This window comes from Copadichromis virginalis, linkage group LG12 (assembly GCF_057382275.1).
Source record: "Copadichromis virginalis isolate Kocher_CV1m ecotype Utaka linkage group LG12, C_Virginalis_male_GT1.1, whole genome shotgun sequence".
NCBI classification, from domain to species: Eukaryota; Metazoa; Chordata; class Actinopteri; order Cichliformes; family Cichlidae; genus Copadichromis; species Copadichromis virginalis.
This window is the reverse complement of record NC_140629.1, coordinates 21,402,412-21,428,555: the sequence shown is the minus strand read 5'-3', so window position 1 is coordinate 21,428,555 and position 26,144 is coordinate 21,402,412. Positions and strand designations below refer to the sequence as shown.

At 39.7% G+C, this 26,144-nt stretch overlaps 3 protein-coding genes across 4 annotated transcripts; all 3 read left to right on the top strand.

Annotated features, from left to right (window-relative positions):
* Positions 1-658: 658 nt before the first annotated feature.
* On the top strand, positions 659-12,228 carry gal3st1a (galactose-3-O-sulfotransferase 1a). The gene is made up of 3 exons (XM_085475338.1): positions 659-1,234; positions 8,712-8,862; positions 9,121-12,228. Exons 2-3 carry the CDS (start codon positions 8,735-8,737, stop codon positions 10,262-10,264), a joined length of 1,272 nt encoding a protein of 423 aa, XP_085331464.1. The 5' UTR covers positions 659-1,234; positions 8,712-8,734; the 3' UTR covers positions 10,265-12,228.
* Positions 12,229-12,791: 563 nt separating this feature from the next.
* Positions 12,792-21,955, top strand: lztr1 (leucine zipper like post translational regulator 1). Of its 2 annotated transcripts, XM_085475336.1 has the most exons (20): positions 12,792-13,107; positions 13,212-13,408; positions 13,496-13,558; positions 13,641-13,697; positions 14,050-14,129; positions 14,221-14,329; positions 15,085-15,168; positions 15,252-15,309; positions 15,417-15,556; positions 15,643-15,844; positions 16,292-16,402; positions 16,498-16,590; positions 17,050-17,145; positions 18,142-18,325; positions 18,422-18,591; positions 19,125-19,408; positions 19,664-19,813; positions 20,429-20,534; positions 20,648-20,728; positions 21,165-21,955. In XM_085475336.1, exons 2-20 carry the CDS (start codon positions 13,257-13,259, stop codon positions 21,279-21,281), a joined length of 2,337 nt encoding a protein of 778 aa, XP_085331462.1. In that variant the 5' UTR covers positions 12,792-13,107; positions 13,212-13,256; the 3' UTR covers positions 21,282-21,955. The 2 variants fall into 2 exon arrangements, with proteins under 2 accessions (XP_085331462.1, XP_085331461.1); XM_085475335.1 differs by having other exon boundaries at positions 12,792-13,408.
* A 1,620-nt stretch (positions 21,956-23,575) lies between these two features.
* On the top strand, positions 23,576-24,232 carry cldn26 (claudin 26). The gene has a single exon (XM_085474158.1). The coding sequence runs from the start codon at positions 23,576-23,578 to the stop codon at positions 24,230-24,232; it is 657 nt and encodes a 218-aa protein (XP_085330284.1).
* The last annotated feature ends 1,912 nt before the right edge of the window (positions 24,233-26,144 follow it).

The following is a 26,144-nucleotide window of genomic DNA, read 5'->3' as shown; positions in this document are numbered from 1 at the left end:
CTCAGAGGGCAAAGGCTACACCCATCATACCCCTCCGCTCCTTGGTTTCCTCACACAGTTTGACACTCGCTGCAGCCTCTCATCCCTTGCCTAGGACCCAAATCTACATTCCTCACAAGCCCACCCAGTTCAAGTCTCAGCCTAGCACTCTGTTTGCCTACAGGCAGAACCACTCCCCGCTGAACAAAAACGGTGTTGTGCCTGAGCTTGATGAATGTGGGTTGACCAGCACAGCTCAAGTCTGCCTTCCAAGAACCGAGAAATCAGTTTAGAGGAAGATGGAGTTCATGTGTAGTGTGGTTTTGTTTTTTGGGCGGTATCTTGACAGCGTATTGCAGTATCTGTACACAAAGCCAGATAGACTTGTCGCTCCAGTAATGTTCACTTTCTGCTGAAATGGTTGCCTAGGATGGCAGTTTCACATCAGAAGGTACCGTGTGGTATAACTTGTATGTAGAGTTAAAATATCGATAGCCTTTAGTTAATGAATTGCAGATAAAGATAAGGGAGATTTAAAAGATCAATCCTTTGTAAATACAAGCTGGAAAAACTTATGTGCAGGTTTGTTGTGAAATAAATATCAAATATCTGATCTGTGGTGTAAAATTTAACAACACATACTCGGCAGCCTTGATCAACTAGTACACTCGGTCTTTGTGCTCTGGATTTCTACATTTGTTTCTCTTATGCTGTTTTCTACCCCTCATATCAGCTTGCAGCTCAGACTCCAGTGTCTACACTCAATGGTCTTTTGTATGTAGACACTGAATAGGCACTGTACAGTCTCACTCCTCCCTCACCAGTTCAACCTCCCTCCCTCTCACCCCTCCTCTTTTACGCTTCCTAGCAAGTGCTTGTCCCTTGACACAATTACTGACGTCACAGGTGGCTTGATGAGCTTCCATGCAGTGCTTTGTTCAGCGTGATCAGTTTTGGAATCAAGTTGAGGGAGGAGGCAGCTGGCTGCCTGAAAGCATCAGGTGTGCGTACAGAGGCGGAGAGAAAGAAGAGAAGAGGAACTGCAATCAGTTGAATGAGCTGCGCTGCACAGGACATGTGATAGGACAGCAGGACCGTGCTGGGTCAATAGTGGCATGTTTTTGTCTGAATCAAGATACAAGGACAGCCGTTAGAGGGAGATGAACTTGTATTCACTTTTTGGGAACTGGGCGGACTAAACGATTGTCAATAAATTACCATTACCACTAGTTTGTCTTTGGACTTGCGCATAAGGGTAAGAATTTCTTCTCCGCTCTTTTCACAATAATCTTTTAGTAAATCTCAATTCTAAGCATGTTGTACTTTTCCAACACCTTTTCTCCAGTGTTTTTGCACGAAATGCAGCGATTCAACTAAATCTAGTAATTGTTACCCTTAATGTTTACTCTTAAAACAATGTTATGCTCTTTCTTTTCAATTCCTTCTCATATAAATGGGGGAGAGAGAAAAAACAAACTTTGTAGTCCAGCTATGCAAAGCTTAAGAGCCATGATAGATGAGGAAACATTCAGGAAAGTAAGTGAAATAATGCTAATGTTGATCCTACCCAGGGATGCATTTTTGATAAATCAAGCTTTAGTGAAAATCTAAACATTACCCTCACAACGGAGTTTTTATTTATCCAGGCTAGTGTTTTGATATTATTGTGGGAAATGTTTTCACTGCACCTTTGCAGGCGAACAATCTATTCCCAACTTCAAACACAGTTACTTTTCTCTGCATGGACTTTTTGCTAGATCTGCTCTAAACCTCATTCGAAAGTTGGCCTCAGTCCAAAAGAAGCAATGACGTACTTCACAGTCAGGATTCTCTAAAGCAGCAAAAACACTGTCAGATTCAGTTCAGCACAGACAAACGCACACTGCCATGTGTGACTTACTATAATGACTAGGGATGGGTATCGTTTAGGTTTTATCCGATACCGGTGCCAAATCGGTACTTTTGAAACTGTGCCGGTGCTCAAACCGGTGCTTAAAGAATGGAGAACACAAAATTGGTCCAAAAACCTCTCATGTTCAGCTGTTTTTCGTAAAAAGATAACAATGTTAGCCTTTTCTGCAGCTATGGGGCATATATGGTATCACTCTTGGCTGGAAGCAGTGCTTAAACAATGGAAAAAACACAAACTTTGTCCTAAAACTCTCATGTTTAACTGTTTTCCACTTTTTCTTTGGTCATTTTAGCCTTTTTGGCCAGGGTGAAGGGAGTATCTGCCATCAAACAAGAAGACAGCCGCATGTAGCTATGATGATGTTTGCTAGTTCACCTTACATGCATTAATATAATAACGTGGTTAGCCTACTCAACGTAAATTACACACGAACAACATTAAGCTACTCACGCAGAGAAGAACGGCTGCTGCTGCCATCATCCGTCATCATTTCTGCTACACTGGCAGGGCTAGGGGCCAGGACTCTCCTCTTCGTGTTTTTGGGGGATGTTGCGTAACAGGCAACCCACCCGCAGTAGATGTGCTCGGTGTGAGGTCTCACAGCAAGCTATCAAATACGGCGCATTTCTCGGCTTTTAAAAAAACGCTATGCGTCGCCAGGTGTTTCATCGGATTTGAGGTGTTACCTCCTTTGACAGTATCAGCTTAAAGCACTTGTTGCAGGCTGCTGAGTTTGCATATTTTGCTGTGAAGTACAGCCAGACTTTTGACCGCTTTGCCTTGGACATTTTTAATCTGTAGCTCTGCTCTAAAAGAACGTACGTACCTGGACCCACCTACTATCCTCGGAAACGTAAAATGATTGGCTAGAGGTGTATCACAGCTCAGGGAAAAAAAAGCACCGAAATGTGCGCTGCTTTTCGGTCTGGTTACTACCGTTTATGTCAGAACCGACACCGGTACCCATCCCTAATAATGACTAAAAGAAAAAATATTTAAGGAGTTATGCTTTGATCAGAAAAGGAGGGGACGCAGATGATCATTTTCTAATGGAAACCTAATTTAAAGCTGTTATTAGAATGGTCACTGTAATAGGTTTATCTTTCTACATTATACATAAAAATATAATTTTTAGCAACTTTTGTGTATGCTGTTACTTCACGAAGACAAAATTATTGTGTGGGATGGTGTTTAATTGACGCCACGATGGTAGAGGAACCAGTAATCCAAGAATGTAAACAGCAACTGAAACAGAGTTGCACAGTGATGACATGTTTATGAAGCAGCAGCAGCACATAACAGGCAATTTAGTTCTGTCACAACACAGAGCTGTCCTATGCTGGCAAAATGCCTCCCTGTGTCACTGACTGGAACATTTACAGGCCAGGCCATAACACTCCTACAACTCCGAAACATTCGAGAATCTCTCCAGTTGGAGAGCTCCAAACATTCTGGAATGCTTCTGTCCGTAAGGAGGTCAGCTCTGTATAATTCATATATACAACTGTTACCAAAAGTACATGTACTTCTTGTAAGTCCTTGTACTTCTATATTTCTAATTCTTCTCCTGCTCTCTTTCACTATAAGTCTGAAAAGTCCTCCCCACACACATACACACTCACACTCTTTATTAATTTTGTGCTCACTCACATATCTTGAGACCAGTGTTGGGTAAGTTACTTTAAAAAAGTAATTAATTACTAATTACTTAATCAATATTGTATTTAAAATACTTATCTAATTACTGTATCTGAAAAGTAACTTAATTACTCAATAAGTAATTTAACTAAATACTTCTTAAAATCCCTATAAACCTTGAGTGGACAAACAATAGAAATGAAACTCTTTAAATAATAAATAATTTTTTTTAAAGATGGAGACGCTACAGTACGCAGCGGTAGCATCTCTTCCACAATGTAGCCTGTAATTATTTTTTAAGCTCACCTTCAGACCCATTTGACTAAACTACAAAACTGTACAAAACCTTTTGAGGATTGGGGGTGGAAAGGGGTAGTTTAATTTGGTAATTTTCTCTCTAAGCGATCTTATTCCACTAGTGGTTGACAAGTTGATACCAAAGAATACTATGTTTTGCTAAGCTGTCGTTAATTTTTAATTAAAAGAATGTATATGCATTGGGTTCACACTGGTTCAGATAATGTTACAAATTCCAGGTGGTGAGTTTCAACTCGTTACTTATGTAGCTGAGTGAGCAGATGGCTCGCCTTATCGCAGTCTGCAGGAGGGAATGCAATATCACTTTCCGTGTTGATGCATTATTTATTTCACAGGAAGCTGAGAAACAAATATGTTGTTTTGTCATTCCTCATACAGTTCAAATTCTTTCTGTTTAAAATATTCATTAGATACAATTACATTATATACAGTATGTAGTATGTTACCGCTTATTCACACTCAACTTGGAAAAGGTGGAAATACTTTGCTGCTTATGTATTTGAACAAGCTGGACCAAATTGTGAAACTACATTCACTGACTTCATTGGAGCATTTTGAAAGATTGTACTTATTGATCTGTACCTACCTGCTCTTCGACAGGTCTCTGTTGAAAAAGAGATCTTAATCTCAGTGAAACTCTGTCTAAATAAACTAGACAGCCAAGGTTAACTATGTAAGTGTAACCTTTCCCTGTGGGTTTATATTCTTTAGCACCTTAAATTATAGGCCACACTATAGCACTGCTGTCCATGTAAAATTACTGGTTTGTAAACCTGCTATTAGTGAGCTTCTTTAATTTTTTTTTAAACCAAAATAGCTGTTGTTCCTGCCCTCTGTCAGAGTGTTCCCACTGAGCAATACATGTACCAAAACCACCGTTAAAGCTACGCATTCAGTGCTTCCTTTCCTAAATGACAAATGCAACTTTCACCTGCCTTTGTGGTGCATTTTTCTTTTCACTTTGCTTTTGTGTGCACTTCTGCACACACAACCGAACAAAGATTATAGTCCCTGTAATCAAATTACAATTAAATAACCAAGAAACTATCTAAATCAATCATTTCAAGTGTTCTTGTTATGCTGTGTCAGCGACACACCCGCTGAGGAACAAATTCTGCTTGGTGATTCTGTTTTGAGACGTGAAGCTAGAGAAACCAGCAACCATAGATAATTGTCTTACAGGGTCCAGAGCAGGCAACACTGAGGGAACCCTAAAACTCCTGGCTAAAGATAAACATAAATTTGTAAAATTATAATTCACATCAACAGTAAAGACACTTGGTTAAGTCAATCGAAGGTCACTAAAATTAATATTAAATCAGTGTGTAACTTTGCCAAAAGAATATCGAACTCTGCAGCTTTCTCTGGTCCCCATTCGCACCAGTAGTGACGTGTTTAGCTGCATGTTTTTCTTAATTTGCCTTCTGTCTGAGTGGTGTCAAAAATAATTATGTATGTTTTACAGATAACTGGGAAACTTTCTAGGGCAAACCTGGTCTTAAGACAGATGACACACATCCCACTTTGGATAAACCAGCTCTCATTTTTATGAATCTGGCCAAATTGATTAAACTCCCCAAAACATGACTATCCAGAGTTGAGACCAGGAAGCAAAGTTGCAGGCTTACATTTCTCTCTGCAGCTTCTTTCTTACAAACATAAAAAAAAAAATCACAGGAGTACCAATATATCACATACAACTGTACCAAAGAGTAAAACAGTGAGATATGAGATTAATGCATGTTCTAACTCCCTGTTAGAACATGCATTAATCATTTGTCAACAAACTGATTCACCATGCCCTACAGAAACCTGGTTACAGCAGGATGATTATGTTAGTTTAAATGAATCAGCACCCCTGAGTTATACTAACTGTATAATAACTTTTTATTTGTTGTTATCTATCATCCACCTGAACCTTACTCGGAGTTTCCATCTGATTACTCAGGCTTTTTATCTGATTTAGTGCTCAAATAAAATATTTATTGTGAGTGATTTTAACATACATGTAGATACTGAAGACGAAAGCCTCTGGATGGCATTTTTAAACTTAACCTCTGACTACCTTCTCTCAAAATGTAAAAGAACCCATCCACCACTTTAACCACACTCTAGGTCTTCTTCTAACTTATTCTACAGAAACTGAACATTTAACAATATTTCCCCAAAACCCTCTATTGTCGGATATTTTCCAACATTTAAATTTACAATAAAGGATCACACAGAATTGGGGAATACATTTCATTACAGTACATGTCTTTTTGAAGGTGCTGTAACCAGAGATGGGCAGTAACGCGTTACTTACAAGTACTTACAAGTAACGCGTTGCTCGTTTTCAAGTAACGAGTAAAGTCAGGGATTACTATTGCAAAAACGGTAATTAGATTACCATTACTTTCCCGTAGGAACGCTGCGTTACTAAAACCGTGATTTTTTGCGAGAATGTCTCATGACAGTGACGTAAGCAAGTGCGAGTTTGTGACAACAGCTGTGTGCAGATCAACAATGGATAACATATCAAGTGCGGGAGAGAGTATGAGCATGCAGCGTTTAAAGTGTGGAAGTACTGACCTTACTTTGAGTTTGATTCCATAAAAAGTGACAAAAACATTAATGTCCGTTGTGCGTGGGAAGAAAACTTCTTTTTACAGCGAAAAAAACCCCTAAACATCCAAGCAAGCACCGAGTGCGCTGCGAGGTAATGGGAAATTCACAGAGAAATTCGCGGATTCTTCCACTGACCGCTGTGGCACACCTGCACCAGGGTAAACCTCCGCCTACCCAACTCCTGCTTTACAGGTGAAAATAGAGCAACAGGACCGCTAGTCTTTGACTTTATTTATTTTCTTCTGTGTTTTACTTGCATCTATTTGAAAGACTGAGTGTAAACACACAAAAAAAAAAAAAATGTATGTGCTGGAATGTGCACAAAATAGGTTTGAATATTAAACAAATTTCTTCCAGTCAGAGAATGTTGCATATAATCAAATTTTTGCTTGATGCATAAAGTTAAAAGATTAAAACTAATAAAAGTTTTAAAAAGGGACCTTTCCATTTGATTACATTTTGTATGATGGATTATGTAGAAAAAGTAGAATTGGGCTGAAAGATCTATCGCTTTATCACCTATTCAGGTTGTAAATCGTGTTTTAAAAAAGTAACTAAGTAATTAATTACTTTTGAAAATAAGCAATCAGTAAAGTAACGGGATTACTTTTTGGGGGAAGTAATCAGTAATTTGTTACTGATTACTTTTTTCAAGTAACTTGACCAACACTGGTTGTAACTAACTTTATAGATATAATTCCCCCAGTTTTATCTTCTTCAGTGCCTTGTGCCAGCAGAGTGCAGAGCAGGTACCTGAACTTTAATCTCACAGAATTGATTATCTTGTTAATGATTTTACATCTTTAATGCATTTGAATCTGTCAGAGCTCTGTTGAGTCAAGCATTCTTTTAATCTTAACTACTTCATGAATTTCTTTGCAAATAAAATCCATCCATTCTTTCACTTGGCAAATTCAGGGTCACAGGGGTGCTGGAGCCTGTCCCAGCTACCGTAGGATGAGAGGTGTTTGTTGCAGGGTTAACACAAAGAGACAGACAACCATTTGCATTCACATTCAAATCTATGGGAAAGTACCCTGAGGTAACTCATACAGACACGGGGAGAACATGCAAACTCCACACAGAAAGGCAGAAGATGGTGGAACCCAGGACCTTCTCACCATGAGGCAACAGGGCTAACCACCCTGCTATTGTGCTGCCTAAAAATTTATCCATTAGAGAAAAAAATACTCATGACCATTTTAAAAACATTACATTGTGTACAGCTTCTTTCAATACCATTGATATTTATCTAGAGTCTTTTTCTCCAGTTGATCTTTCTGGGTTAACTCCAGCTCATCACAGTACTGAAACAGCATTAGTGAAAGTTCCAAATGATCTTCTTATGGCCTCTGATAGTGGACTTGCCATGCTGGATCTCAGAGCAACATTAGATACTGTTGATCATAATATTTTATTACAGCAATCAGAGCATGTTGTCATTACTGTTGACCAAAAATATTTTTTACAGTGATTAGAGCATGCCATAGGCATTAAAGGCCCTGCGCTGCAGTGGTTTGAATCATATCTAGCTAACAGACTCCACTTTTTTAATGTAAATTTAGAGTCCTCTTACACACTAAGGCTAATTATGGAGTTCCACAGGGTTTTGTATTAGTTCCAGTTATGTTTATGCATGCTTCCCTTAGGCAGTATCAATAGAAGACATAGCATACATTTTCACTGCTATGCAGATGATACCCAACTTTATCTATCCATGATGCTGTATTGTACAATGCGCAAAAAATCTTATATAGATGGTTAGACGTTTTCTAACTAGATGCTTACTCTGGATGGCATTACCTTGGTCTCCAGTAACGCTGTGAGGAATCTTGGAGTTGTTTTTGAACAGAATATGTAGCTCAATGTGCATATTAAACAAATATGTAGACGCTTTCTCCCATTTGCACAATATCTCTCAAATTAAAAATATCCTGTCCTGTGGTGATGAGAAACAAGTTGATTATTACTATAGACTACTGTCATTATTTTAATTGCAATTTTAATTGTAATTAATTATTATTAGGGTGTCTTAAAAACTCCCTGAAAAGCCTTCAGTTGATCCAAAATGCTGCAGCAGGAGTATTGACCGGGTTTAGAAAGAGAGAGCATATTTCTCCTTTACTGGATTCTCTTGATTGGCTCCTTGTCAAATCCAGAATCGAATGATCCTACAAGATTTTGAATAATCAGGCCCCATTTCATCTTACAGACCTCATATTATGAGGATGAAGAAGAGATTTGTTCTGCGTTTCAGGTGAGCTGTTCTTCTGCTGGACCATGACTGGCAAGCAAAGAATCCAATGGAGGTCCAAGTGCAAAAGCCTGGTCCTGGGTACATTCCTGACAAGCTGCATGATCTTTGTTTACTGCCTCTCCACTTCACAGGTCCACTTCAGTCTGCCTGAGTAAGATGGTGTGGATGTGTTCTGTAGAAACCCTCATGTAAAATTTGCATTTGTCTGCAAGGAATATATTTCACATTCAATTATTTAAGTATTTAAAAAATGCAAAACTGAAGTTTTTTTTAAAAACAAATATTTTCTTTCTAGTTTCTCAAGTGCGATGGGTTGATGCTTTTGTTTATTTTGTGTCACATCATTTAGAGATAATTTCCACAAAACCCCATATGTCTTTATAGTTTGTTCTCCTTTTCATCTATGTAGGGTTCCGGTGCCTTATTCCTGCGCCCACCGTCCAACACAGTCCCACCCCAAACCAACCATCAACAATTCAGACACTGCCTACACCTGTGCTCCTAAAGTTGATATCATGTTCATGAAGACCCACAAAACAGCCAGCAGCACCTTCCTTAACATCCTTTTCCGATTTGGAGAGAAACACCAGCTCAAATTTGCTTTTCCCGAAAGCAGAAATGACTTCTTCTACCCATCTCTTTTCCAGCGCTCCCAGGTTAAAGACTACAGACCGGGAATGTGTTTCAATATTATTTGTAATCACATGCGCTTCAATGCACCTGAAGTGTCCAAGTTGCTGCCTGTGGACACATCCTACATCACCATTCTGCGAGACCCTGCAGAGCTTTTTGAATCCTCCTTCCACTACTTTGGCCGCCTGGTGCCTTTTACTTGGAAGATACCAGGTGACGACAAGCTGACTGAGTTCCTACGTGATCCCCACAAGTACTTTGATCCAGAGAGTTTCAACTCTTACTACCTCAAGAATCTGCTGTTTTTTGACTTTGGACTGGACAACTCTCTGGATATGAATGATCCGCGAGTGGAAGAAGGAATCAAATTCATCAGTGACCGTTTTCAGCTGGTCATGTTAGTGGAACACTTTGAGGAATCACTCATCCTGCTAAAGGATGCCCTCTGCTGGGAGATGGATGATTTGCTCTTCTTTAAGCTCAATATCCGTAAGGGATCCACTGTGTCTAAATTTACTCCTGAGCTGAGAGCTAGAGCCCTTGAGTGGAATGCTATTGATTGGAAGCTATACCAGCATTTTAATCAAACTTTCTGGAAGAAAGTAGATGCGTACGGGCGGAAGCGTATGGCTGCGGATGTGGCAGAGCTCAAGAAGAGGAACAAAGAGATGACATCTATCTGCATTGAGGGTGGCCATGCTGTAGAAGCTGGCAGCATCCAAGAGACAGACATGCAGCCCTGGCAGCCAATCGGAGAGAAGTCTATCATGGGCTATAATTTAAAAAAGAATATAGACAAAGCACATCGGAAGCTGTGTCGCAAGATGTTAATGCCTGAGATTCAGTACTTAACAGAGCTTGGGGTGAACCTTTGGATTACCAAGTTGTGGGGCCATGTCCGAGATATAATTAACTGGTAACTGAGTGTGTGAGCACCAGAGGCCAATTTAAATCTGAAACACTGTATTAAGAATTACTGCATGGCTGATAGAATGGGAGGTTAATGACGTATCATATTTCCTGTCTCTTTGCCTGTTTGAATTGTACATCATTGTGCACTGTGATGTACATCATGAGAGCTTATGAAAAAAAAAAAGTTATGCTCTACAAATACTGAATCAGTTTACTGCATGCAGCCGAGGCTTAGTATTCTCCACTATGAGTCCATTTAATTGTTCTTACTCCCAGATGTCAGCTTGTTCTAATGGAGCACTTGACGTAACTATGAAGTTCACAATGACGTTCTAAAGCATGTTGATGGATTGATAAGAAATATTTATTTACATCCCTGAGAAACTTCTGAGCATTTTGAAAACATGGCAGGAATATCAGTTGGTTTGAAGTAAATGAAGTCTTTGATGTTCACCTGAAAAAGTCAAAACATTTCACTGACTGATTCCCCACTAAGGACTGAAATATATGTGAAAATATGCAACAAATCTGTGGAGGACAAAATCAGTCATGATGTTAAAAAGTATGTGAGTATCTCTCTCTCTCTCTTATTTATATATATGTATGTATGTATGTATATATACATGTATGTATGTATATATACATATGTATGTATATATGTATATGTATATATATGTGTGTGTGTGTGTGTGTGTGTGTGTGTGTGTGTATATGTATATATATTTTTTAAACGAATGGCATTAGCTATCAGTCTACTTGAGAGTCCTATCACTACAAATTCTAAATCAAATCATCATTAATGTTATCAACTATAAACGTGTTTCTCCATGTCTGTCATGTAATATGTTTAATAAATAACAACAGAAGAATCTATAAATGAAAGAGCCATTAAAAATGATGTAATTAGCAGTAAAAATACCTTAATTTTATAGGATAAATGTTGCATTTTCTTCATGTGAGAACTTTACTGTTCCGTTTTTGTTTGCTGCTTAAATCTCAATGATAATCAACAATAATGTGTTGCTCTTGCCAGTTGTTTTGGGAGGTAAAGTGACAATGTGATGTGACTTGTGTAGAGAGCAGGAAAATAACCTAAAACATGTGTCTGTCAAGTAAGGTCCTACCTAAATGTACAATGACCAAGAGTGTCAAACACCACTCGGATGTCTACACGGCCTTATTATCAGAACCACTCATAAGAAATGCAATTTCATTTCATTAATTTATGTTTGTAAATTCACCTATAATATTTAGTCAGTATTTCTTTCCATTCAGTATTGCTTATTCTTAGTGTTTTGTATTATTAATGATTTGATTTTAACTAATGTGCAATTTCCTGATTTTGTCCTCCATACAATAATCCATTGTTACTAGCAATATATGATAAGCTAAGTCTCAGAATAAAATGAAATGTAATATTGTTTATTTAAAACAACCATTTAATTTTGTTGAATGCCCTGGGATTATTCTGAATGAATGTACACGATGGCTCAACATCTCTGAAAATAAATGAGAAATATATGTTCCTAAAAATGGTGGGTTAAGATAAATGGCCATATTGTATCAGCCTATGGATGGGTGAATAACATTTCACAAGTTTCCTGTTAAAATGAGCATTTGGTGCCGATAATGCCTCAAAATTGTAGTGGTTCCAAACTGACCTAATAAAGCATTTATTTTGAAGATCAGTGTTAGAAGATTGTAATTAAATCCAATGCTATTTGCTGTTGTAAAATAAAAAATAAAACATGAAAAGTTCAATGAGGATGGTTATGTTTTTAACAAAAACTGCATGATCACAATACTTTTTCATTGCTTGGAGATGTCCTTAACATTTGTGCTAAGACAGTTATAGACTTAGAAACACTGTTAAGTCTACGGTTTTACATATCAGGATGTACTGTAATGGAAAAAAATATGTAACCCTTGACAGGAATTAAAATTTGACAAATAAAACCTGAAATGAACGACATTTGACATATTACACTGTGCCATTATTGATTATTAAAAGATTACACCTTTCATTTCTGACTTCATTGGAATTGAGATTTCTCTGCTCGGTGTGTCCAACCCAACAGACAAGGAAAAATCAAACACAGAGGGGATTTTGTCTGACTCCTGCTTGTCAGTTTGGTGAGCCACTGGGGCACCTGACTCAAACAGGCCATCCTCCACAAAACCCTCATTTATAAAGTTATCTAACCTCTGTTTCAGTGCAGATAGCTAACAACAGAGAACCACTTACTGCTTCAGAGATAAAGAGTGAAAGTGGACACTATATCCTTGTTTTTAACATAAAACTCATTGCAGCAATGAGTGACTGCAGCTTTTTTAGTTTCCTTATTTTCTTTCTTTGCTTAACGTGCTTTAAAATCTTTAATTTCAAAGACTCTTTAACACATTCCAGCTTTGAAGACGGTGCTAAATCTATGACAGGTTTTTAGAGTAGGACTCCAAAGTGTAAATTAACGTTAATACCTATAGTGTTTCATACTACTCAAGATTACAGGACTGAAAGCACTTTGACTCCGCCTTTTTAATATTACAGGAAGTGAAGTACCCGCAACATACAGGGTTGTGGGGGGCGTGGATTTACCACTGCTTTTGATTTCTTGGTGTTGTTTTTTTGTCTGTGTAATATCATGACATCGTAGGTATCGAACCGGTTGGCCAGATGTTTTAACGCAACGTTAGCGTTGTTCGTTAACTTGTCGTTTTCTTCTTCATGTTGCTAGTTTTGGGGCGTAGCACTAGCTAGAGGCTAGCTAGCTAGCCAGGTTTAGCTGAGCTTTTTTGTAGCTAACAGTTCTCTGAAGGACAACAGCCTTAATCTTTAACAAAGAGGACTTGGGTAAGAGTAGTACCAATGTCACTCCAGATTTACATGTAGTGACAGAAGTATTAGCACTTATCCTGGGGCATTAACAGCGTCGTTAACCGTTCACGTCCCTGCAGATGAGTGGCCCTGAAATCTGATTGAGCCGGGGAGTTAGCAAAAACATGTCCTGTAAGTCAACTAAAGTGGCTCCGAGTGTTGATTTCGACCACAGCTGCTCTGACAGCGTGGAATATTTGACACTTAATTTCGGCCCATTTGAGACTGTTCATCGCTGGAGAAGACTCCCTCCGTGCGATGAGTTTGTTGGTGCAAGGTAAGGTGTGGACAGCTGAGCAGCAGCAGCATCTTCACTCAAACTGAATACCTGTGGTTTTACTGAACTTCATGCGGCTTCACGCAGGCGCAGCAAGCACACTGTGGTGGCTTACAGAGATGCAATATATGTGTTCGGGGGAGATAATGGGTAAGGGCTACAAGACTTCTGCAGACATTTTTCAGATATATGTGTTATTATATGTATGTGAGAATTCTGTGTCACCCAACAGCAAAAACATGCTGAATGATCTGCTTCGCTTTGATGTGAAGGACTGTTCCTGGTGTCGGTAAGGCTATAGCCTCACAGCCGCAGTTGGTTTGATTTTACTTCGTTGCAATACATATCACAATCCACGGAATAACCCAGATTAACACACATTTATGACTGATGACTGAATGTAGTGTAAAGCGCTATACAAATATAGGCCATTTACATTTTAAGACCATCATAGTGTGCATGCAGTGAGTATCAGAACAAGGAGCACTAAAAAGTAATCATAAAGATCAGTTTATTTCCGCAGTGGACACTTTTTGAAAGTATTACAATACAAGACACCAAATCAGCCAGAGTATATATAAAACATACACAATCTTAACCATATAATAAAATAAAAGTTGACACATGTCTATAATTCACAGAGCTTTCACCACTGGAACGCCACCTGCCCCCAGATACCACCACTCAGCTGTGGTCTATGGCAGCAGCATGTTTGTATTTGGTAAATCCTTCATTATCTATAAAAATCCTTCATTTTATCCATTTTAAACTCTGGTGGCATTTCTGTAATGTTCAAATTTGATATTTTCTAGGGGGCTACACTGGAGACATTTACTCAAATTCAAACCTGAAAAATAAAAATGACCTTTTTGAGTACAAGTTTGCTACAGGACAGTGGACTGAATGGAAAGTGGAGGGAAGGTAATGTATTAACTCATTTCTTTTTAATAATGACCAAACATTGTTATTGTGTGCCATGATATTATTGTATCTTGCCTCCGTGGTTCCCACCCTTAATACTTTAGGGTTAGGGGTGTCGAACTCCTGGCCTCGAGGGCCGGTGTCCTGCAGGTTTTAGATCTCACCCTGGGTCAACACATCTGAATCAAATGATTAGTTCATTACCAGGCCTCTGGAGAACTTCAAGACATGTTGAGGAGGTCATTTAGCCATTTAAATCAGCTGTGTTGGCTCAAGGACACATCTAAAACTTCCAGGACACCGACCCTCGAGGCCTGGGGTTCAACACCCATGCTTTAGGTTGTCTGGAGGATAAAATATGTTGGAAAAACCGTGGGCTGGTTTCGCATGTGCCTTTATGTTTACTGGCTAAACTAAAACTTTGGAGGACCTCACACTGTGCACAGTTGCCTTCTACTATGTCCTAGCATGACAGCCCCCCCAACTCCAAAATCCTCTATTCTTCGCAAAATTGCTGATAAAAGTTAAGCCCACCTCCTTCAAAAATTAATTTAAGGTTCAAATTAATCCCATAGTATCTCTAATCCTCAGTCTTGCAGTCTGCTTAGTTTAATCCAGGACAAGCAAAATCTACAACTGTTTTAAGTCTTTGCAAGGCCCTTTGAGGTACAGAGGCAAATAAAAATTTAGTCTGGGACTATACTTAAGTGTTGTCATTTGAAACTAGTCCTAAAAATCCTGCATCTCTGTTCCAGCTTGCCAGTGGCCAGATCTGCACATGGGGCCACAGTCTACAGTGATAAACTCTGGATATTTGCCGGTTATGATGGAAATGCCAGGTATGTATGAATTTTTTATTTCATTTTCTGCAGATGTATTTGTTTTTGTGCATAACCTTGGTGACTATTTCGCCCACGTATAGGTTGAACGACATGTGGACCATCAGTCTGCAGGACCGAGAGCACGCGTGCTGGGAAGAGGCATGTTTCATTCATTTTCACAACAAAAGAGAACAACATTTAAAGTTAAAGACTCAGAAACTCTTGGTCATTGTTCACGTCTGTCTTTCTGTCTTTGTGTCCATCAGATCGATCAGAGTGGTGAAATTCCCCCGTCTTGCTGCAACTTCCCTGTCGCCGTATGCAGGGACAAGATGTTTGTGTTTTCTGGACAGAGTGGAGCCAAAATTACTAACAACCTCTTTCAGTTTGAGTTCCAAGGCCACATGTAAGCAGCACCCTTTTTTATATCATTCAGCTACTTATACTATATTTACCAGCATTACCCGACACTCATAACTCCCATGTTCTCAGGTGGACACGTATACCAACCGAACATTTGCTGCGTGGCTCTCCTCCACCTCCGCAGAGGCGCTATGGACACACTATGGTTGCCTTTGACCGGCACCTGTATGTATTTGGAGGTGCTGCTGACAACACCCTGCCCAATGAGCTGCACTGCTATGATGTTGACTCTCAGACCTGGGAGGTGATCCAACCCAGCCATGACAGTGAGGTATGAAAAAATTTGGAAAATGTTCATTGTGTTTGTGATATCATTCATTTGTTGACACAAAGAACTATGTTAGTAGATATGGAGGTGGATGAATGATATCACAAATATTATTTATTAGGACAGTAAATTATTAAACGAGAACACTTTGTTCCTGTACGCTCCATTCCTATCTATTGTACTATTTCTTAATGTAATGGAAACACAATATGTTTGGAAAAGCTGTTGAGTGATGAGCCATTTTGAGTTTACTTACTTTACATTCTTCGTTGCTGTAGACAGTCTGCATTTTGTTGCAGAAATCTGTGCAAGACAATTTATATTATTGTAAATCATAGTGGTATGGTGTTCCTTTTGTGTCACCCCAGATAGGAATATAAAACACATGTAGGTGAATTTTACAGATATGCAATTAAACTCTTATCTTTTTTTGTTTTTGTTTTTTCTCAGATGCCCAGTGGGAGGCTCTTCCATGCTGCTGCTGTGATTCTGGATGCCATGTACATCTTTGGCGGGACTGTGGACAACAATGTCCGCAGTGGGGAGATGTACAGATTCCAGGTTGGTGTCAAATCACCTCATTGCTGAGATATACTACCATAGTTAAAAAGTCTGTCCTGCCTTAAGATTGATTGCTAAAACTTTCACTTTTGTAGTTTTCATGCTACCCAAAGTGTACCCTCCATGAGGATTATGGCAAACTGTGGGAGAACCGTCAGTTCTGTGATGTGGAGTTTATTCTGGGCGAGGTGAGTTTTCATTGCTGTAAAACTGGAAGCCAAGCCTCTAAACTGCTGATTAAAGCGTCAAGGTGAGGTGCCGGTTTAACTACATGGGTTGAGTAGGTTACCAGTATGCTCTGAGGTTGTTGCATGGGCCTAGGTTCAAATCTGTCCCAGACACCTTTGCTGCATGGCTTCCCCCTGCCCTCTTCCCCAGCTTTCTCAACTGTCTTCTTGTAATAAAAATGGTGAATGGCCTGTATTTGTATAGCGCTTTACTAGTCCCCAATGACCCCAAAGCGCTTTACATATCCAGTCATCCACCCATTCACACACTGGTGATGGCAAGCTACATAAAGGCTCACAAACCCAAAGGCAATTCTTGAAATTCATGGTGACTCGCACATGATCTGCCAAACTTGTTTTTTTTTTGTTGTTGTTGTTTTTTTCCACTTGTCTGACTTGACATTGTTGTCTTGTTTGCAGAGTGAAGAGAGAGTCTTGGGGCATATCGCCATAGTGACTGCAAGATGTCAGTGGTTGCGGAAGAAAATCCTGCAGGCTCGAGATAGGCAGCGACAGGTTAGGACAATGCACCAAGTGCATCTCCTCTGACACATACAAGACTGTCAGTGATCTCAGAAGATATTTATAAATATGAAAAATCAGGCTGATTATGTAACTCTGTAACCTATTCCACATCTTGGAAATCAGAAACACGGTGAAATGGTGACACAACTTCAAGCACCTGTGTCACAATTCAAATATTAAATGGCAGAAAGGTTTAGAATTGAATCCACATCCTCCAACCTGCACTCTTCAAGCTGTGCGGCATCATGAAATGAAACACCTTTTTAAAAAAAATTTTTTAAAACAATGAACACCGCAGGAGAGGAAACAATTAGTCGTGATCACATCATGATTGGTTGGTTTCCATCTCCACTGAAATAGGTTAGAGTGGCGATATTGTCATAAAGAAAGAGTAATGATTTGGTAATTATCTGTAATAAAAGGCTAGTGTTTGGTATTTGTCCAACAATAGTGTTGAAGGGGAAAATCAAGGAGTTATTGCTCGTATTTTTTCAGACACTCATATTTATAGAAAATTAACTCAGTCCAGACTTAATGCGCAAAGTGAAGCTGCAAATGTAATCATTTTAGTTCATTTTCAGCTCATCCGCCATGGCGAGGCGTCTGTCGTCGGTCCACAGTTCACAAGAATATCTAGTCCTACAGTATTCGTAAGAACTGAATCAAATTTAAAGGTTGACCTAGTTGGGTCTTCACCCAAATTGTGCGCAAAGTCAAGGTCCCCATTTTAGTAACCCGTGAAATGTAATGGACTGGATGATGAGCTACATTCTCTAAATTTCAGTTTTATGAAAAGTCAGTGAGGCTTTCACTACAGAAAAGGTGCGGCAGCATAAATATTGCACATTTAATGCTTTAATGAACATATTTATCTAAGCTTGTAGGTCTGAGGCATCAAGATATATAATATAAGCATTTGTAAGAGTAATGGGTCACTGGTGTATTCACTGAGCCAGAATGATAATTGCATACTTTACTGCCTTACAGAAGACAAAACAGGAGAGCAGTGAGGATGAAGGAGCAGCTGGAGGCTCAAAAGATATGCCAGCAGGCAACAGGCCATCGGGCACACAGCCGCTGCTGGAGGTATCCATCAGAGAAGCGGAGGCTCAGCCTTTTGAAGTCTTAATGCAGTTTCTCTACACAGACAAGATCCAGTACCCTCGCAGAGGTACCACTCTGCTCATGCTTCTCACATTTGGTTGTTACCAGTCTTGCTGCAAAAGAGAGGGAAAATGTTTATTCGTGTGTGTATCTGTCTACACAGGTCATGTGCAGGATGTTCTCCTGATTATGGATGTGTACAAACTGGCCCTTAGCTTTAAGCTTTCCCGGCTGGAGCAGCTCTGTGTGCAGTACATTGAAGCATCAGTCGACCTGCAGAATGTTCTCAGTGTCTGTGAAAATGCCAACAAACTGCAGCTCGACCAGCTCAAGGTACGTCCAGATTAAATGTTAACAGCTGAAAAGCGTCTTATACTGACCTCTAGTGGTTAAAGTTTCTTAATTTCACTGCTTTTCAAACTGTTGGGCTGGAACATGGACGACCATGGTAAAAAGATGGAGTGAGGCCAAGTTAAATGAATATGACTCTAGTCTGGAAAATAAACAAACAAGAGTTTACGGATTCTGTCCTGCTAACATTTTGTTCATTAAAACTCAAAAAAAGTTGTTTCTGATTGTTTAAAACTTATATATCTTCCAAATTGAGTTGATTGGTTCAGCTCCCCGTCACTACCAGATCTACTGCCCATTTGCGCATGTGCGAAGGTAACTCTACTTGGACAAACTGCCCGAAATGCGTTGACAGAAACACTTCAGGGATTTTGAGTCATTCTGCGCTCCAGATGCGTTAAATTTTTTTTTTTTCCGCGTTAGTCGTGATGCCGGCTTGATTTGCGTTAACGCTTTAATTTTGACAGTACTAGCTATTATGACACTAATACCAACATCTTTTTTTCTTTCTTCAGGAACATTGCCTTAATTTTGTGGTTAAGGAGTCACACTTTAACCAGGTTATCATGACGAAAGAGTTCGAGCATCTCTCCACTCCCCTGATAGTGGAGATTGTGCGACGAAAGCAGCAGCCTCCTCCTAGGGTGTACTCTGACCAGCCTGTGGACATCGGGACCTCCCTGGTGCAGGACATGAAGGCCTACCTGGAGGGAAGCGGCTTTGAGTTTTGTGACATTATTCTGCTGTTAGATGGTCACCCACGGCCTGCACACAAAGCCATACTAGCAGCTCGGTCCAGGTAGATCAGCGTAGATTTTATGGATGGGTTATTTTGTTTTTGTTTTGTATTTTTGGTACCTTACTTAAGCTGAATTTGATTTAATGTGGATTTTATGCTCCTGTGCCGATAGTTGACTCTAGGTCTACTACTACTAGATCTACTCTAGAGTAGATTTGATTGCTTTCTGTAATGGCTTGATGTTGTATCACAGTTGGTCATGGTCCATTTCAGCTTAATGGTGTGACTTATCCTTTTGATACTGTTACTCCTCAGTTACTTTGAGGCAATGTTCCGCTCCTTCATGCCCGTGGACGGTCAAGTAAATATATCCATTGGTGAGATGGTCCCGAGTAAGCAGGCCTTTGAGTCGATGCTGCGTTATATCTACTATGGTGACGTGAACATGCCTCCAGAGGATTCCCTGTATCCTTTTCAATTGTAGAGTTTTTTGGGGTTTTTTTTTTTTAACTTTAACATTTCTGCAAATATAAATAAAAATGAAATGAGTAAAGATAGCCTAGATAATAATAATGATTAATTAATTAATTTCTGTCTAAAAACAGACCTCAATACTTTTCTTCTGTTCAGGTCCTTAAAAAAACACAACATATTCCTACAGAGACATTTGTATCGAGTACCGTTTGTATCACTAACAGTAAAACTGCTGGCTCGTCACAAAAGAACTCAATATTTAACATAAAAAAGGTGTGAACTTTTTATCTGTAAGTTAGAAGATGGTGATGTTTAAGTTAAGAGTTAGTGTTGGTTAATGTTTATAAATGGTTTATAAGTAGATAAGTTCAGGGACACAATGAAATAATTCATAAATATGTCAATGCCAGAAACAAAATAGGGCCTAAAATGTTTCTGTTATGGAGTTGTTAAATTTGCAGTTTCATATAGTGAGTTTCTAAATCACACTGAAGCTTTTTCGAAAATTAAGCCACATGGGTTGTCAAAGCACCCGGCCTTACTTTTTGGTTAATGTGAGTTTCATTGCGGTAAACTTGGTTTACATCCTTGACCCTGGATTAACAGCTATCTGTTTGCTGCACCATATTACTATGGGTTTTCTAACAACAGGCTGCAGGCTTACTGCAAGCAGAATCTCGAGATGAACGTCACTGTGGAGAATGTCTTGCAGGTATTGTGCTTTCTCCCAGGGGGAGCAGTGACCTAATTGGACAATGCAGTCCCTCACTTTTGTACAAAATAAATCATTTCTTCACTCACTTCTCTCTCGCTATCCTCTCTCAGATTCTTGAGGCAGCTGATAAGACCCAGGCTCTGGACATGAAGAAGCACTGTCTCCACATTATTGTCCACCAGTTCATCAAGGTGGGTGGGCTTGTATCCGAAGCCCTGGGGGTTTGCTGCCCACTCACTGCAGCTGAGCTAACCCTCTAGTCCCCTCTTCTTTGCGGGAGACTGACACCTTTGGCCTCTTAGTGGATCACCCTCCATCTTCTGCGTGAAGAGGAGACTGTTTACAGGCTGGCCGGCTGTACAAGCACCTCATCACATTGCGATGAGGTGTCGCTCTGATTATTGTTTGTTATCCAAAGGAACAAAGAAGCACTCAGTTTTCACTTTACTTCACTGGAGTGTTAGCTCTGCTGTATTTCTGTTAAGCTTTTATCTTCTTTTTATCTTTTATCTTCATTTTGTTGTGCATGAGCAATCAAGTGCTGCTTATTCCCCATTTTTGACTCATTGTCTTATCTTAATTTGCTGTTCTTTTTTTCATTTTTTTTGTTCTCCTCCCCTCCCAAAGGTATCCAAGCTCCCCAACCTGAGGTCTCTCAGCCAGCTGCTGTTGTTGGACATCATTGAGTCGCTAGCCACACACATATCAGACAAACAGTGTGCCGAGATGTGCTCCGATATTTAGGACGGCTCTTTTCTACTCTTGCAGAAGCCATACATCCCTGCTCCACCTAATCATTCCTTGCATGTGTCATACCCCATTCAACTGATGCCTTTTATCCACACTGTATCGAGTTGCTATTGTTGTTGTTGTTGTTGTTTGTCCCTCTGCATCTCAGCGAGGAATGAAATCAGTGAAGGAACCAGATTGTACCTAGAATTGTTAAATAGTGTAAAATTATCTTTTCATGTATAACTCTGCTTTTATTTATTTTGTACAGACAGACCTTTTTTGCAAAGAGATTATTCTGCTCACTGTTGCTTTGGCTTTTTTTTTTTTTTGATAAATATACAGGTTACTGTATATTTTCACAAGTGTGACAATAGAAATGGATTCAATTTCATCAGATGTATCATCTCAATAAACCATCACATCTATTAAAGTCAAATGGGTTATTTATCTAAATCTCTATTCATTTAAGTTTGTATTATTTACATATGTCTTTTGTGGTAAAGAATCCAAATCATATGAAAATAATTATAATATATCTCTGTGTTAAGTACTGTTGCTGGCACATGTCTTTGTGATAATTCTTACCATTAACAAAATCTGTGTATCCTACAATACTGAACTTAGTATTTAGTGATATTATTCTGTTATCATGCACTTGAAGCCTTAATAAATCTCTTACAGAATGAGTCATGTGTTCTGTGCCTGTGCTCTGATTCACCAGTATACCAACGTGATTGAAGTTTGTGCGCAACCATTTTGTCAGTTAATCAATAAACACAAAGGAATGTGTCAAAAAACTGAAGTTTTTCTGAAACCACAGAATTGATTGATTTAACCTCTCTTTAGAAGCTATTGTCACGTTGTGTTATCACGAATCTTCTGGGCTCTAGATTCGTGATAACACTACACAAAAAGAATAAAGTCATCTGTTAGAGTCTCTAACAGATGACTTTATTCTTGAGCCCAAACCTAACTTTTAAACTGCTTTTAAATCCTACAGCCATCTGTGCAAAGAGCCGATAACTCCATTATGTCAGCTTTGCCTAAAACTACAGCATTGGCCATCCTCACTGGCTTTATGCAGGGACCATATTAGACTGGATCAGCCGGCAGGTTGTTTTGCTGTTTTTAGTGTTTGGGGTTAAAGTGGGGCAGCAGTCCTCATCCAGTCCAGCAGTATAATTTTTAATTTTAAACAGCTGATGTTTAAAGTGAAATATTCAAAGACACTTTTGTTGGCCTTACTGGTGCTAATCTAAAATTCAGACTACTGTTGCAAACTAAAGCCAGTGCAACTTAAACACAGTGTGAAAAAGCTGAAGGTCAGACCTTGACCTTTCATTAAATTAGCATGTCCGTCAGGGGTCTCAGTTTCCACAGATCCATGCATGATAAGTTCAGACAACACTCCCTGGTTTGAGCGGATGAATTCCTTTTGAATCTGCAAGGTTTTGCACTGCAGCGATTTTGGTTTACTCACGTGATCTAAATTAAATTAAGTGGTTTAATTTTAATTATTCATTTGAGATGTGTTATAGGTTCTTATGTATGTACTGAGGTCACCCTTAATAATCCCAGTATGAGATGAATAAAACTAAAAGAAAAGTATTTTCTGAATGTTTATAGTAAATTTTGTTCATGGGACTAAGACAAAATGTTTGTCCTAAATGCAGAGGCATTATATTGGTTTTCTACAAGCTGGCAGTTGTACTGCAGGATCTGTAACAACCCACAGAGGAATTCCCAAAGTGCTGGACTCTTTTGGACTTTTGTATTGCTGCAGTGAGCACAAAGTGCTATTCATAGTAGAGATACTTGAGAAATTTTGCAAATCAAAATAAATATCTTAAACAAATAATATATAATCAAAAACGAAAGACCATACCTCACCTAATTTTGCTGAAACGTTTAAAGTTGTACTGAAGTTCACAGTCACGTGAAACAGTAACTTTTATGTCTTTCTTTTTTATGTGCCCCTCATGCACAGGTTGCTCGTTTCATTCAAGTTGACTTGTGCAAACACACGGCCCAGAATCCCTCTGCTCATATCTGGTTTCATTTAAATACAGAGTTCGTTGTTCACTGGGATGACATTGAACACTGAAACCAAACAGTATGGCCGTTGTTGTGTGGTACGAGATTTTCTCCTACTTATCAGGTGCATTTTCTTAAAGAAGTAAGAAGTGGGCCGTCCAGGTCTGTCCAGCAGGTGGGACGAGCTACAGAGCCACTTGGATGGCTTACCTAACTTTACTTAGATTTGGACACAGAATCACAGCACAGACTTCACTGCACAAAGGCAGAAGATGGTTTTTCTAACAGCTAAAATGATGCAAAGGACCGCGCTCTTTGTGACAGTTGGAGGCTTGGTGACATCTCTGATCACCACCTTCCTTCCACATTGGAAAACAATGAACTCTGATCTCAATGAAGTGGAGAACTGGTTCTCTGGGCTGTGGCACACCTGCCTCTACACCGAGGAAGTAGGAATTCAGTGTAAGGCCTACGATTCCATCATGGGACTGCCGTTGGACCTACAGATCTCCAGGGTGCTCATGTCAGTGTCTATTGGTACTGGTGCTTCAGCTGTACTGGCTGCTTTCCCGGGTCTGGAGGGGGTTGAGATGTGTATGGAGCCGCCTGGTGTGAAGAGAAGGCTCCTCATCTTTAGTGGGGTGCTGTCCTGGGTGTCTGGGCTCACTACTCTGGCTCCTGTGTCTGTTGTGGCCTATACAACTGTGGTGGACTTCTGGGATGAGGGTTTTCCTGATGTGATGCCACGATGGGAGTATGGGGAGGCGATGTTCTCCGGATGGTTCGGAGGACTGGCACTGGTCATCGGAGGGACTTTGTTCTTTGTAGCTGTGTGCATGGGCGACTACGACCGGCAGACATCGAGTGTACCAAACAGCCCACAGGTGAAGCAAAAGACACAGCACTACCTAAAGACGGAGGTTTTATAACTTGCATATTCCCATATGTGTAATATCTGCGTGTTCATGTACGTTATATGAAAGCATGACAGCCTGTGAAAGATTACAGTAGTTCTACCGAGAAGCACAGAAGTGTTTTTGGGGCCCTTTTGTTTTTTTTTACTGGATTTCAAACTGGAAATAAAACTTTTTTTTCTGTGATCTCTGTTTAGAAGAAAAAAATCTGAAGCAACTGTGTGCGACACATTTTATTAAAACAATGTGAGACAGTAGATGACTGCTGTAGTTTTTATTCTTGTTAAAGCATTGGAGGACAATTTATTTAGTAGAACATACACACCATTGGAACCTCACTTAATGGTATGGTAGCTAGTCAAAATAACATTTTGGTTGAATTACTCATGCATTAGTTATAATGTTGAGTGATGTGTGCAATAAGCGCACAAAAGTATGTCATAAAGTTTCAAAACATCAGAAAGGAACCTACTAGCACCATAATACCGATTTATTAGCTGAACTGAAAGATGAAGAAACTTAAAGAAACCTAAAATCAGCACACTAAACAATAAGTAAACAGCACTCGGGTCGGTAATGAAAATGTCCCACATTAGTTGTGAGCAGAGTCTGAGTGCTCACTGCCGTGCAGGAGTGAGTAAATGAGCAGGGGTTGCATTCTTGAGCTGCAGCTCCTCTGTGTTGAATTTCATTTCATGGGGAGGGGGCTTGGTGCCATCAGCTCCTTTTAGAGCTTAATGTACTCTGTTGCTCACTGTTTTTGTCAGAACTGATGTAAACTGTTTTGTTTTATTTCACCAAAAAAGGGCACTGATGTTTCTTTGGCTGGGCAATGTACGTTATTAGCATTTACTTACCGATTGGTTAAAATCTAATTAACAGGTTAAATCTACCCCTGATAACTGCTGGCATTAATATTTTGGCAGAGCATTTGTTTTATAAGCCAGGAATGATTCATTCACTTCTCCCTGCTCTCTTGATCTGGCTTTTTAGATACTGCAGCTCTCTGTGACCCCTGGCAATTCAATTAAACTGAGTGATGTGTCAGTGATGTCAGATGGCCTTCCCTGCACACTGGGCGAATCTGATAGTTCATCTTGTCGTGCATATCCACATGCCCCACCCTGGCTTTCACTCAAATATGCTTTTTCCATCAAACAAGAGCAGGGCGTGTGCACCTGTCAGCTGCCAAACATCAAATTAGTCCATGTGGAGAGTGGAAATGATCTAGTATGATCTCTATTCTTCTATAATATGTTTTGTTTTGTTTTGTGTTTTTTTAAAGTGAAAGCATTAGCATTCTGAAAACACCATAAAGGTTTTGGTCCTGCATGCTGATCATCACCCGTGTCACTGCTGTCATCATCATTTCCATAGAAATGAATGTGTGGTTATCAGGTGAATGACCTTGACCCATCTCTCCCACAGTGGGAGCATAAGGAATGGAAATAACTCAAGAGCTCATTTCTATAAGACTTAGTAGGCTATACCTTTGTAATCCGTCTCCATGCTACCCCCTCACTGAACCCAGGATTTACTGCAACAACTGCACTTTTAGGCTTTCTTCCTCTGCTGCACACACTGATAGAAGTGTAGCATTCACACACGCGCGCGCGCACACACACGGTAAGTGCACCTTCGGTGTTTATTTTATGTTCCCTGGTGGTCAGTGTAACTGCAATAAATCCAAACACTGGTAAGTTTTAACAGCAGATGATGCTCATGGAAGCAGCATTTACAGGGAGCAGCCAGTGTAATAGGTGGGCAGTCATTGGGGCAGTGCTTTGGGGAGGGTAGTTAAGTCTTTGATCAGGTTTAGCTGGCAAGTCAGGTCTTTGACATTTGAAGGCGAGGCTGAAAGGGTCTGAACAGAAAAGCAAGCCTGGCGCGCGTGCACTCACACACACAGAGAGAGAGAGAGAGAGAG